Raw genomic sequence first — 15,291 nt, forward strand, 5'->3', positions numbered from 1 at the left:
TAGTCAAATGTGTATTATATGGTCCCATACTCCTAGCACACAATAATTATATGTTGGATGCATTTGCTGTTTGTTTTGGTTGTATTTCAGATTATTTTATTATTGGTCCTCCTGTAGCTCAGTTGGTAGAGCATGGCGCTTGTAATGCCAGGGTAGTGGGTTCGATTCCCGGGACCACCCATACGTAGAATGTATGCACACATGACTGTAAGTCGCTTTGGATAAAAGCGTCTGCTAAATGGCATATATATTATTATTATTATTTTGTGTCCAATAGAAATGAATGGAAAATAATGTATTGTGTCATTTTGGAATCACTTCAATTGTAAATAAGAATAGAGTATGTTTGTAAACACTTCTACATTAATGTGGATGCTACCATGGTTACGGATAGTCCTGAAAGAGTTGTGAATAATAATGAGTGAGAAAGTTACAGACCGGCAAGACATGCTAACCTCTGACCATTGCAATAACATGGGAGGTTAGCATTTTTTGTGTCGGGTTTGAAATGTATGCCTCCATAACTTTCTCACTCATCATTATTCACTATTCATTAAAGATTATCCGTAATCATGGATGCAAGTGTTTAGAAACATCTCCTATTCTTATTTACAATAAAAGTGACTCCAAAATGATGCAATACCTTACTAAGCATTCATTATTATTGGGAACAAAATAATCTGAAACACAACCAAAATAAAAAACAGCAAATGCATCCCACGAATGAGTAGAATCACAGGCTTGATGTAGTCATTGCACGCTATGAATATTGGACCAAATATTAACTTTTTACTATTTGAATAGTGGCATCGATAATGGCACAGGAGGGAGGCTGATGTTTTACAGGCTCCTAACCAACTGTGGTATTTTGTTTATTTTTTTGCATTGTCTGTAATTTATTTTGTACATAATGTTACTGTTACCGTCTCTTGTGACCGAAAAGTGCTTCTGGATATAAGAAAAAGCGATTACTCACCTCAAACTGGATGAAGACTTTTCTTTAATGAGTTTGACGCGAAGGATATACTGCTTCTCGGAGACCAGGCCAAAATCCTCATCATTCGCATGAATAAAATAAGGAAATAAATGGGGCAGAGATCGGGGTGCCTTGTGAGAATTAATCGACGAGCGGGTAACCCTCCTCTACCATCCGTTCTATTGGCCAACGTGCAATCAAACATTAAAAACTGGAATATCTTATGTTTCACCAAGTCGTGGCTGAACTGCGACATGGATAATACACAGTTGGCTGAGTTTTCTGTGCAGGACAGAACAGTACAAGCAATACGAGGTGTGGGGGGTTTGTCTACCTGTCAATAACAGCTGGTGCGTGATGTCTAATATTAAGGAAGTCTCGAGGTATTGCTCGCCTGAGGTAGAGTACCTCAGTGGTTGGTCAGACTGTTTTGCTATCACAGACTGGAATATGTTCTGGGATTCATCCAATGGCATTGAGGAGTACACCACCTCAGTCAACAGGTGCATCACTAAGTGCATCAACAACAGCGTCCCCACGGTGACCATAGGTACATACCTCAACCAGAAGTCATGGATTACAGGCAACATCTGCATTGAGCTAAGGCTAGAGCTTCAAGGAGCAGGACACTAATCCGGAACCTTATAATAAATCCCGCTATGCCTTCAGACGAACCATCAAACAGGCAAAGCGTCAATACAGGACTAAGATTGAATCCTACTCCACTGGCTCTGATGCTCGTCGGATTTTGCTGGGCTTGCAAACCATTACAGACTGCAAAGGGACACCCAGCCGCAAAGCTTCCCAGGGACGTGAGCCTACCAGATGAGCTAAATGCCTTTTATGCTCGCTGTCGAGGCAAGCAACACTGAAGCATGCATGAGAGCACCAGCTGTTCTGGACGACTGTGTGATCACGCTCTCCGTAGCCAATGTGAGCAAGACCTTTAAACAGGTCAACATTCACAAGGCCGCAGGGCCAGGCGGATTACCAGGACGTGTACTCAGTACATGCCAGACCAACTAACAAGTGTCTTCACTGACATTTTCAATCTCTCCCTGACCAAGTCTGTAATACATACCTACATGTTTCAAGCAGATCACCATAGTCCCTGTGACAAAGAAAGCGAAAGTAACCTGCATAAATGACTACCGCCCCATACCACTCACGTTGGTAGCCATGAAGTGCTTTGAAAGGCTGGTTATGGCTCATGTCAACACCATCAACCAGGAAACCTTAGACCCACTCCAATTTGCATACTGCCCTAACAGATCCACAGATTACTCAATCTCAATCGCCCCTACCCACCTGGACAAAAGGAACAGCTATGTGGGAATGCTGTTCATTGATTACAGCTCAGTGTTTAACACCATAGTGCCTACAAAACTCATCACTAAGTTAAGGACCCTGGGACTAAACACCTCCTTCTGCAACTGGATTCTGGAGTTCCTGACCGGCCAACCCCAGGTGGTAAGGGTAGGTAACAACACATCTGCCACGTTGATCCTCAACACGGGGGCCCCTCAGGGATGCATGCTTAGTGCCCTCCTGTACTGCCTGTTCACCCACAACTGCGCGACCATACATGAGTCCAACACCAACATTATGTTTGCGGATGACACAACAGAGGTAGGCCTGATCACCAACAAACGATGAGACAGCCTATAGGGAGGAGGTCAGAGACCTGGCAGTGTGGTGCCAGGAAAACAACCTCTCCCTCAACGTTAGAAAGACAAAGGAGCTGAATGTGGTCTACAGGAAAAGTAGGGCTGAACACGCCCCCATTCACATCAACGGGGCTGTAGTGGAGCTGGTTGAGAGTTTCAAGTTCCTTGGTGTCCACTTCACCAACAAACTATCATGGTACAAACATACCAAGACAGTCGTAAAGAGGGCACAACACCTTTTCCCCCTCAAGAGGCTGAAAAAATTTGGCATGGGTATATAGCTGCACCATCGGGAGCATCCTGACCGGTTGCATCACCGCCTGGTATGGCAACTGCTCAGCATCTGACCATAAGATGCTACAGAGGGTAGTGCGTACGACCCAGTACATCACTGGGGCTCCCTGCCATCCAGGACCTATATACTAGGCGATGTCGGAGGAAGGCCCAAGAAATTGTCAAAGACTCCAGTCACCCAAGTCATAGACTGTTCTCTCTGCTATCGCACAGCAAGCAGTACCGGATCACCAAGTCTACATCCAAAAGGCTCCTTAACAGCTTCTACCCCCAAGCCATGAGACTACTGAACAGCTAATCAAACCAGACTATTTACATTGAACCCCCCTTTTACACTGCTACTCGCTGTTTATTATCTATGCATAGTCACTTTACCCTTACCTAAGGTACATGTACAAATTACCTGTACCCCTGCACATTGACTCTGTACCGGTACTCCCTGTATCTAGCCTCATTATTGTTATTTTGTTGTGCTACTTTTTATTACATTTTTTACTTCAGTTTATTTTGTAAAATTTTTCTTAACTCAATTTCTTGAACTGCATTGTTGGTTTAGGGCTTGTAAGTAAGCATTTCACGGGGTCTACACCTGTTGTATTCGGCGCTTGTGACAAATACAAATGGATTTGATTTAAGTTAATTTTTCCCAATACTTTTGGTTCGCACATCTTAGGGGACCATGTACAGAAAGTGCTTTAATTTCGAAAACGGTTCACCCGAAATGGATGACAATACCCTCAAATGAAAGCTGACAGTCTACACTTTAACCTCATTTAACCTTGTTGTATCATTTCAAATCCAAAGTGCTGGAGTACAGAGCCAAAACAACAATATGTGTCACTGTCACAATTCTTTTGTAGCTCACTGTAGGTTTGTGACAATACCAATACCGCGATATTCAGAAGTATCGTGGCAAGTAAACAAACCATGTTTTAATTTCTTGAGGAAAACAGCCCTATTGGAAACAAACAGCATTTTATTGTCATAGCATCATCATCATATTCTACTGCGCACAGATGTCAATTCAACGTCTATTCTAGGTTGGTTCATTGAAATTACGTGAAAACGTTGATTCAACCAGTGTGTGCTCAGTGGGCTCATGATACTGGTATTGTAACAACTCAATTTTGATATTGCTGTCTTTACAGCTCAACGCTTAAATTAAACTCCGTTGAATGCAATGTTACGTAATCAATAGTATGTCTGTGTTCATTCTGGCCTACTTCTTTGTCACTATACACTACGCCGTACCAGGTTTAAACAGATATGACATTCATTGATCTCAATATGGTATCAATAGACATACCCGCTATCCTATTCCAAGTCCAACAACCCATGTATTTTTACTGCTGGCAATGGTGACAAGAATTATTCACTTAAAGTCAAACCTTCAACCTAATCGATGCCTTACTTTCCTAAAACATTTTCTCGATCCCTAGTATATTAAAAGATTTGACCTGCCCAACAAACAAATGCCACAGTTTCTGTGTGACCTATTGCATGTATTTGTACATAAAATTGTATTGTATTCTTATTTTTAATAAAAACAAATCTTTATGCATTTTATATTTCACATAAGCATTTGGGTATATATGGCAGTGTTGGTCAGTGTGATGCACTACTTACAGTGCTGTCATAGGCTCTCTGTACAACAACTCCACTATTGTCTATTAGGTGTGGTATTTCCCAATGTGATAATCTCTAGCCTACGTCCATGAAAATTGGGATTCTGTGCCCTTTCCTCACTTGAGCAACAGGTGCATATATTTCTCAATGTTACAACCCTTCCTCTGTCCTCTCTGTCGATCCACTTCCACTGTCTCACAGATGTTAGGTATTGAGAACGTCGATGTCTGTACATACACCAACCATGTGTGTGACTGTGTATATGAGCATGTAAATGTCAAAATATATCCACTGTCACCCATGTGTGTTCCTTTCCTATCCCACTGGCTGGTGAGCACAGTGAGAAAGCGGGACCGTAATCAATGGGTCACGGCCTTCTGGGTGCCTGAACAGGCATGGCCGTAAATCCTGATAACATGGGTGGAGCCGGAAAGACATTCCCATGGATAACCTGTCCTATGCCACCAGCTGCATGTGTCTGGGTTCTGCCCGTCATGCCAGCTGTTCTGTTAACATGACAATGGCCAAGGTGTTTGACAAATAGATGGGATGGTGTGGTGATGGGATTGGTTAGTGGGCCAGGAACCTGCTAGTCTGAGCACACCCCCTTGCCTCTTTGGTAACACTTTACTGTGTTCTTACTATTGTGTAGTTATTCTTCAGTGTAACATACACTCATTATAGTGGCTAACACCGTAATAAAACACTAGTTATTGTGTTACCATGTCCCTCAAAATACAACAAAAGAGTTAAGAGTGACACAGTATTCCAAGGTGGATTGCATGACATTTCCAAATACATCAGCGTGTTTAGATGACAATGAGAGTCCACTATGTGTAGAATTTGATCTAGAGTGACATTTCAAATGTTGTCAACAGAGGTGAAATCACAAGACGAAGGCCATTGTTTAGGCACGTTTCCAGCTCCACTATAGCTGTGGACACTGAGCCCTTTCCAGCCTCGTTAGCCCTCCTACAGCTACGTCAACGGCCACTTGTGACACTGCTGCTAACAATATGCTAGTCATCCTTAGGCATGAATAGGGGTTTGGTTGGTGGAGTCTGACGATTGCACTCCTGAGTAAACAGAAAACAAGCAGGCCACTGACAAGTCTCCTCCATTCCTCCGAGATCTCCCGCTTACTCATCCAGCCTGATTAACTCAGGGAGACGGTCATACAGGAGAGACAGATACACACAGATAAGGTACACGTTCTAATCCGAATACACACGATTGAGCACAGAGAGTCTTCCTGACATGACTGTCCCTGGTGAAGAAAATGGGGGAAAGAGGATAACAGTGGTGTGTGTGTGTGTGTGTGTGTGTGTGTGTGTGTGTGTGTGTGTGTGTGTGTGTGTGTGTGTGTGTGTGTGTGTGTGTGTGTGTGTGTGTGTGTGTGTGTGTGTGTGTGTGTGTGTGTGTGTGTGTGTGTGTGTGTGTCAATAGTTGTGTTTGACAGTGCATGTCTGTTTGTCTGTTATGTGTGTGTACTGATGTGTGTGGAAGGTTAAGGGTGTCAGAGGTCACCTTAATTCTCTTCTGAAAAGAATCCACAAAAGAGTCAGATATATATCTATGCTAATGGTTCCACACGCACACACACACACGCACGCACACACACATACACACAAAGGGGTAGGGGTGGGGTGAGGACTAGGAGCTGCTGTTGTTTTCTGGGACTTTGCTGCAGTCCTTGTCTCATTACTTGCATATTCTGCATTCTGCTTCAGACACCGACTCCTGTTCGAGGAAAATCCTTCTCCAGCCTGGCCCGGGATGTGTAAAATTTACCACGGGGGTGTCCGGAATTTCATACTTTGCTTCCAAAACAGCTAAGCAACCTGGGAGCCAGAGTGAGGAGCCCAAAAGATCCCACAGAGCCTAGTTTGGGAGAGAATCCACTGGCTAACTCATTGACCCTCCTTTTTGTGTCCACAGCCTCCATCTCGTTTTCCACCTCTTTTGGGATGTGAAACTGGCTTCTCCTTTCTCTCATCCCGCCGGGGCCTTGGAGAAGGATGCCCAACGGCCGTCAGCAACCGTCGCAGAGTTTTGGTGGAATTCTCGCACGCACGATCTGACCAAGATAAGGAATGCCTGGCTGGTGTGAGTAAAGTGCGGCTCTCCGGATTGAGACGGAGCGCAGGATTATGTTGGTTGTGACGGTCGCAGCAGTGCTGGTCTATTTCTCAGTGCAAAAAGACGGAGCCTCAGCGGCCCCTGGGAAGGCATGTTGGCTCGGAAACCCGTCAGGTGTGGATAATGGGAGCTGTGTGGGTGAGTTGGGTTCACATCTGTACTTTAGCAAAGTGTGCACTGGTTGGTACAGTAACATTTGTGTTCACTCTAGAACAGAGACAAACTGGTTGTATGGACTAAGGAGCATAGTGTTACGTCTATTTACTTTTTCTTTTTAGATTTTGTGAAAACATCTACGTTTAACAAATTGGACCTTAATAAATGTAACTTGATCGTAAAGCCTTCCACTTTGACACGTGTAAACGATAACCGGTACCAGTGCATAAATGATATTGAGCTCCATTATCAAGCATTGACTTTCTGTCTAATATTCACAAATGACCAGATGCATTGTATTGGTAGTAATCTCCTTTAAATTAGCCTTACATTATTTTGAGTCAGTCGCCACACCACAATACATTACAGTACATGTAATCGAAGGCATCTGACACTATTTCGTTTTTGGCTGTGGCAAGTTGGTAAATAGTGACCCTTACACAAGGGTTACCTTTATCCCTGAGGGAAAACAGTGAGTGGGAGGGTAACAGACGGACTTCTCATGCGTCACAGCGAGCTGTCTGGGCAGAGTGTGCGATCTGGGTAGGGCCGGTCCTAGCTGGCCGTGGACAGTACTGGTCTCTGGTCAGTTGGAGGAGTGCCTGCCTTTAGTGGTGTCAGTGGAGGCTTAAGTCAGGGTTATCCCCTCACACCTGGAGAGGTTATCCCCTATGACTGGGTCATGCCACTCCCATCGTCATCAAGTGTAGTGGACGCAGTGGACGCAGTGGAGACTTGTGGAATGTATTCTCCATGGTCAAGAGGTTATCCCCGAGACTGGGTCACTTCCATGTCAGGTGTACTAGATTATAGGGGGAAATTCCAATTTGATGTCAACATATGTCACTTGTTACACAAATATCTCCAACTTACATAAATGCATGATTTACACAAAATTGACCACCATTGTTTAAGGGGATTTAAAAAAAAATCTAAAATGAAGATGGCCCCCAAGGATGGCCCTGAATGGTCTCCATTGTGTATCCTAGCAACTTAGAAATGACCTGTTTTTAAAGTTCACCATTGGGCATCATTGACCTCATGAACCACCACACAGACAGATGATTCATTGTTTTTCTGCCCCTGGCCTATGGAGATTCATTGTTGTCTTCATTCCTCAACACCAGTGACTGGTGTCCATGGGTGCACATGATAATGATGCTTCACCCATGTGTTGACATGGGCATGTTAGACTAGATTAGCATATTGTTTTGGGTCAAGGTCAAAGGAAGAGCAATCGAACACAACACATCTCGCATTCATGTTATTAACCTTTTCAACGTGTCGCAAGACAATGGTTGTCTCAGATGTTCTGTTTCCACTTAACAATACGATTTTGGATTCACTCAGTTAACAGCTTTCTCTTCCAAACAGCATGAAATAATTATATTTGAGTGAAATATAACATTATTTGGTATGTTACGCGCTACTATGATTTTAAACTTCCAATGACTGGAATGTCCAAGACAGTCCTTACTGACATGTGAGGATGTTCACCATGTGAAAGGAGAGTATGAAAGCACATGTTGCTAAGAGACGACTGTTTTATTGGGAAGCAGCCAGAGCTGCCTTGAACTCCGCCCCATTAAACGCCATCAATAGGATTTTAGACAGCCACATTGATTCAACTCATTCAACACAGGTATCCGCACAGAACAGCACACATTGAAAAGGGACTGCCAGTAAAGTTGCCAATTCTATAGCAATGGTGACTTGTGCAGCCCTGGACGTCTTTCAGTCAGGAAACTATGTGACAGTAAAGAGAAAATGGACAGCAATGGATTACAAACTGCCACACTATAGTACTGCACACTGTGCACTGTTTACTCACCTTGAAGTGTCCGAACTGCGTCTGCATGCCACTCATTTGATCTCAAGCGGTTTAATGGAATGTGAATTTAGATTTTCTTCAGTTACCGTACCAATGCATATATTCTGCCTAGTTATACGGGCCGTTGAGTTTTGGCTGCATGACACAAGAAATGTGACTATTCAACTTCAGCTCCTAAAGTTTCACTAGAAAGGAGGTATTTGAGGTATAACAGTAACATTATAGGCTTGCTTTGTCATGGTATTATATTATATCACATTGATTCAGCTTCAGAACATTTTCCCAGAAATAGTTTTAGTAGCTCTGTGTATTCTCACATTGAAAGCGCTCTGGCAGCACGGCAGAGTATAACTCAGTTGGTCCCATCTAGTACCTGATTTCAAATCTTGGGTTACTTCCGGTCCATGATGTGGGTCCAGTGTGTGTCACGTCTGAAATCCCTAACATCACAGTCCTCCAGATTTATACAGTATGTTGGTTGTCTGGTGGGACGACGACTATGATCATACACTATCTACCATCTATGATTTAGAATCTGTGTTCCTTTTGGAAAGCTCCAGAGCCCTATCTGATCTTCGGCCATGGTAAGGCTATATACCGGATGGACCTTGATGGAGGGAATCAAAAAAGGGTTGTGACCGGTGTTGGAAACTCTATCCTACTGGACTTCCACTACACGGAAGGGAGAGTTTACTGGGCCGATAAAAAGACAGGGGTCATCTACAAAGCAGCGATGGATGGAACACAGAGACAGGTGCATCCACATACTACTAGTTCGCCTTAAAAAAAAAATGTATCACCTTAAAAAAAGAAACAGAATGTAATATTACGGTGTCCATATAAGGACGGAGTCGGAGTCACAAGAGTCACAGTCACCTACCTACCTCTTGAAAAGAGTATCGCGATAAATGCCACAACACCCCGCCTCCCCATCTTTCCCCACCCGCAAATAAACAACCTTCTCTTCTCTTGAACTAACGCTTGCACTTTTCTTATTATCATTGCATTTGCCGATAGCTACTTATTGAGGAAGATTAATGTGCTTACTATGACGGTGATTTGCAGTTGTCTCTCTTAGCTACCTTAAGATGAATGCACTGTAAGTCGCTCTGAATAGGAGTGCCTGCTAAATTACTAAAATGTAAAAAGGAATGTAAAATTCTGTCCTAATATGGACACTGTGACTCTGAGGCTTTCCTAATATGGACACCGTATCCCATGGACAAAGTATTACCTCCTATTTGTCACTGGTCAATATGCTAATATCTATTGTATCCAAGGTTGAGTCAAAAACATGAATGGTTATAGATCCACAACTGTACTGCATCCTTTTCAGAAGCTGCACTCGTCTGAGAAAGGGATCTCAGGCCTTGCGGTCGACTGGGTTCACAATTTTGTCATTTGGACCAGTGGAGAAGTGGGAAGTATCAAAAGAGTGGATACAGATGGGAGAAATGAGAGGACTCTTCTAAGACATTTATCGCAGCCAATCTCCATAGCAGTTGCACCAAATGACAGGTAACGCAATACCTTATCTCAACATGTATCTCTGTATGTTTTCAAGTAACTATGAGTAAGATTAGAGCACTGGTGACAAACATCCTAATGCAGTTCCTTAGAGTTTACCCACCATCTTGTTTGTGGGTTACTATAATGCTGGGCCTTTAAAGGATCCTTGCCTCTTTTAACACGGCTGGCACATACCTGTAGGTGTAATCTGGCAGATTGCCTCTCACTTACCTCCACTCTCTGGTCAGGTAAAAGGGAGCCATTTTGACCCTCAGAGGCGATTGCTTCATGCCAGGCAGGTATAAGTGAAGTACACCAAAACGCAGATGCATATATTTTTTGATTATCTGTATTTTTCCTATGTGAAATTCTCTCCTGTTCACTAACGTGTTCTACACTGAGTGTACAAAACGTTAGGATATTGAGTTGCTCTCCCACTTTTGCCTTCAGAACAGCCTCAATTCGTTGGGGCATGGACTCTGCCATACCCCATTCAAAGGCACTTCAATCATTTGTCTTGCCCATTCACCGTCTGAATGGCACAAATACACAAACCATGTCTCAAATGTCTCAAAGCTTAGAAATCCTTATTTAACCTGTATCCTGTCCTTCATTTACTGTACACTGATTGAAATGGATTTAACAAGTGACAGCAATAAGGGATCATAGCTTTCACCTGGATTGACCTGTTCAGTCTGTATCATGGAAAGAGCAGGTGTTCCTAATGTTTTGTGCACTCAGTTTTGTGTACATTCAATCTAACCTTGTGTTAATGTAGATGGATAAATTTGGTGTAATCACCAATACCCAGAAATCGCATGTGTACTTGGTTAGGCATGTCTGGGCATGTCCTCTTTCCTGATTTCAAGTCTTCAATGTGGGCCACTTCCTTATCCCTAAAACCACTATACCTTTCCTCAGATTTATATTCTGGCTGTCTGATGGAATCACACCCAGTATTCAGAGGTCGGATGTCGCGGGAGAGATGATTACTACAGTGCTGAAGATTCCGGAGAGACTGGGAGGGCTGTCGGTCGACCGGACGGACAAGAGACTGTTCTGGGTCCAGTTCAGTCTGGAGGGAGAAAGTGCCATTGGGTCGTGTGACTACAACGGGAATGTTGTCAATGTCATTGACCAGCCACTACTGTAAGCAGATGTCATTATAGTGTCAATCTTTTTTCAGCACAGGTGACATATAACTCCAGTGGTTAAATATCACTGTTTTGGCATATTCTAATGAGACCATGTTGCAAATGTGCAGCTACCTGTATTTAGCACAAGAGCAGTATACTGTATAATTAGATATATCACTTGTAGATCGGTTTATATTATTGATAACTTCTGAGTATTCTTCCCTCCAGGTCTCAGTCTTTGGGGATGTCTGTGTTCCTGGAGCAAGTCTTCTACACTGATATGAGTTCACGGACCATACGGCAAGTCAATAAGTACTCAGGGGTTGAGGCAGAAAACATCAACCTAAAGCGAATGACACACCCCCCTACTGCTGTCAAGGTGGTACATCCCCTCAACCAGCCGATTGAAGACTCCATGCCTGTCTTTCCAGGTCAGAGTTCAGTGATTTTTGAGCTGTTTCTTCAATAAGTTTGGTCCAACTCTATTCCAAAACCTTGAACTCTGTTCTAAACTTATTCCATAACCTTTTTAATACAGTGTGTGATGGTCGTACAGGAGTGTGTGTGAATGTGTGCTCCAACCCAGCTGAGCAGGGGATCTGCCAGTGCACTAAAGGCTTTGCCCTTAGCAAACATGGGAACTACTGTGAAGGTATGGTATTCATTCATTTAGCACCAATGCTGGGTTCTGTTAATGCTTTGCTGTGCTTTGATATACAATACTATGTGATGTTATGAAATTGCAATATTAGCAATTGGCAATTGTATTCATTGTTGAGTGTGGAATGGATTATTACCTACAAGGATTACTAAGAAATAATTAGACTAAACATACAACAATTGAATCCTAGATGTCAATGAGTGTGGCCTGTGGGACCACGGCTGTTCCCTGGGCTGTGAGAACATTCCAGGCTCCTACTTCTGCACCTGCCCCAAGGGTTACGCTCTGCTTCCTGATAGGAAAACCTGCCACGGTAAGAAAGTACTTCTGCAAGAAAGAAATTCTCCATCAATGTCTTTGCTGGTCCTTGACCAGAAGTGGTATTGTCCTGTTGATTTGGAAAGTATTGTTATTTACTTCTTGAATGTTTCTCTTGACAATAATACAATAAGAGAACAGGGCTTTGTTGTACATGTTGTGTGTTTAGGCTTTGAGATTGTGTACAATGCCAGCTAATCTTGTGTTCAGCAGCAACAAAATAATATTATTAACCGATGCCAATGGTGACAGCCAGTCTTACTGGGGTCCGACATATAACGAAAAAATACATAACAGATGAAAGACTTACATGCATTTAAAAACATTAACATATCGTGTGTGTGTGTGTGTGTGTGTGTGTGTGTGTGTGTGTGTGTGTGTGTGTGTGTGTGTGTGTGTGTGTGTGTGTGTGTGTGTGTGTGTGTGTGTGTGCGTGTGTGTGTGTGTGTGTGTGTGTGTGTGTGTGTGTGTGTGTGTGTGTGTGTGTGTGTGTGTGTGTGTGTGTGCATATACAGTGGGGCAAAAAAGTATTTAGTCAGCCACCAATTGTGCAAGTTCTCCCACTTAAAAAGATGAGAGAGGCCTGTAATTTTCATCATAGGTACACTTCAACTATGACAGACAAAATGAGAAGAAAAAAAATCCAGAAAATCACATTGTAGGATTTGTTATGAATTTGTTTGCAAATTATGGTGGAAAATAAGTATTTGGTAAATAACAACAGTTACTCATTACTTTGTTATATACCCTTTTTTGGCAATGACAGAGGTCAAACGTTTTCTGTAATTCTTCACAAGGTTTTCACACACTGTTGCAGGTATGTTGGTCCATTCCTCCATGCAGATCTCCTCTAGAGCAGTGATGTTTTGGGATTGTTGCTGGGCAACACGGACTTTCAACTCCCTCCACAGATTTTCTATGGGGTTGAGATCTGGAGACTGGCTAGGCCACTCCAGGACCTTGAAATGCTTCTTACGAAGCCACTCCTTCGTTTCCCGGGCGGTATGTTTGTGTTTGGGATCATTGTCAGGCTGAAAGACCCAGCCACATATCATCTTCAATGCCCTTACTGATGGAAGGAGGTTTTCAATCAAAATCTCACGACACATGGCCCCATTAATTCTTTACTTTACACGGATCAGTCGTCCTGGTCCCTTTGCAGAAAAACAGCCCCAAAGCATGATGTTTCCACCCCCATGCTTCACAGTAGGTATGGTGTTCTTTGGATGCAACTCAGCATTCTTTGTCCTCCAAACACGACGAGTTGAGTTTTTACCAAAAAGTTCTATTTTGGTTTCATCTGACCATATGACATGACAATCTTCTTCTGGATCATCCAAATGCTCTCTAGAAAACTTCAGACGGGCCTGGACATGTACTGGCTTCAGCAGGCGAACACGTCTGGCACTGCAGGATTTGAGTCTCTGGCGGCGTAGTGTGTTACTGAAGGCAGGCTTTGTTACTTTGGTCCCAGCTCTCTGCAGGTCATTCACTAGGTCCCCACTTGTGGTTCTGGGATTTTTGCTCACCGTTCTTGTGATCTTTTTGACCCCACGGGGTGAGATCTTGCGTGGAGCCCCAGATCGAGGGAGATTATCAGTGGTCTTGTATGTCTTCCATTTCTTAATAATTGCTCCCACAGTTGATTTCTTCAAACCAAGCTGCTTACCTATTGCAGATTCAGTCTTCCCAGCCTGGTGCAGGTCTACAATTTTGTTTCTGGTGTCCTTTGACAGCTCTTTGGTCGTGGCCACAGTGGAGTTTGGAGTGTGACTGTTTGAGGTTGTGGACAGGTGCCATTAATACAGGTAACGAGTGGAGGACAGAGGAGCCTCTTAAAGAAGAAGGTGCAGGCCTGTGAGAGTCAGAAATCTTGCTTGTTTGTAGGTGACCAAATACTTATTTTCCACCATAATTTCCAAATAAATTCATTAAAAATCCTACAATGTGATTTTCTGGATTTTTTTTCCCTCATTTTGTCTATCATAGTTGAAGTGTACCTATGATGAAAATTACAGGCCTCTCTCATCTTTTTAAGTGGGAGAACTTGCACAATTGGTGGCTGACTAAATACTTTTTTGCCCCACTGTATCAGTTACACATAAATGTCAGTACATACACACAACAAGTAGGTCACAAGGGGGAGAGGCGTTGTGCCATGAGGTGTTGCTTTATTTGTTTTGTTAAACCAGGTTTGCTGTTCAATTGCGCTATATGAGATGGAAAGGAGTTCCATGCACTCAAGGCTCTGTAGAATACTATACATTTCCTTGAATTTGTTCTGGACCTGGGGACTTTGAAAGACCAATGTGTGTAAGTTGACCAAACAAAAATGTAGCCAAGAGAGGCTGGCATGCGTAGTATTAATGTTAGCCCTCTGAATACAATGAAAGGTAAGACGTGCCGCTCTGTTCAGGACCAGCTGCAGCTTAACTTCTGTGCAGCACTTGACCATATGACTGAACAATGATTAAGATAAGATACAACTAGAGCCTGCGGACCTGCTTTGTGGAATGAGGTGTCAAAAAAGCAGAGCATCTCTTTATTACGGACAGACCTCTCCCCATCTTTACAACCATTGAATCTATGTGTTTTGACTGTCACAGTTTACAATCTAAGGTAACACCAAGTAATTTAGTCTCCTCAACATGTTCAACAGCCACACCATTCATTACCAGAATCAGCTGAGCTCTAGAACTTAGGGAATGATTTGTACCAAATACAATGCTCTTAGTTTAAGAGATGTTCAGGACCAGTTAATTACTGGCCACCCATTTCTAAACAGACTGAAACTCTTTGTTAAGTGATTTCATTAGCTGTGATTGCTGATGCTTATATGGTTGAATCATCAGCATACATGGACACACATGCTTTGTTTAATGACAGTGGCAAGTCATTGGTAAAAATAGAAAAGAGTAGAGGGCCAAGAGAGCTGCCCTGCAGTACACCACACAAGCTAGAAAAGCTTCCATTAAAGA

General features: G+C 43.0%; 1 protein-coding gene across 1 annotated transcript in view; it reads left to right on the forward strand.

Annotated features, from left to right (window-relative positions):
- The first annotated feature begins 6,374 nt into the window (after positions 1-6,374).
- The window catches only part of egf (epidermal growth factor), a 28,032-nt gene continuing 19,115 nt past the window's right edge, over positions 6,375-15,291 (forward strand). The window contains exons 1-7 of the mRNA XM_052488486.1: positions 6,375-6,840; positions 9,244-9,443; positions 10,026-10,207; positions 11,120-11,347; positions 11,563-11,765; positions 11,873-11,986; positions 12,186-12,308. Coding sequence (XP_052344446.1) covers positions 6,714-6,840; positions 9,244-9,443; positions 10,026-10,207; positions 11,120-11,347; positions 11,563-11,765; positions 11,873-11,986; positions 12,186-12,308 — 1,177 coding nt within the window. The 5' untranslated portion in view covers positions 6,375-6,713. The remainder of the gene's footprint in view (positions 6,841-9,243; positions 9,444-10,025; positions 10,208-11,119; positions 11,348-11,562; positions 11,766-11,872; positions 11,987-12,185; positions 12,309-15,291) is intronic.

The sequence above is a fragment of the Oncorhynchus keta genome, chromosome 30 (assembly GCF_023373465.1).
Source record: "Oncorhynchus keta strain PuntledgeMale-10-30-2019 chromosome 30, Oket_V2, whole genome shotgun sequence".
NCBI classification, from domain to species: domain Eukaryota; kingdom Metazoa; phylum Chordata; class Actinopteri; order Salmoniformes; family Salmonidae; genus Oncorhynchus; species Oncorhynchus keta.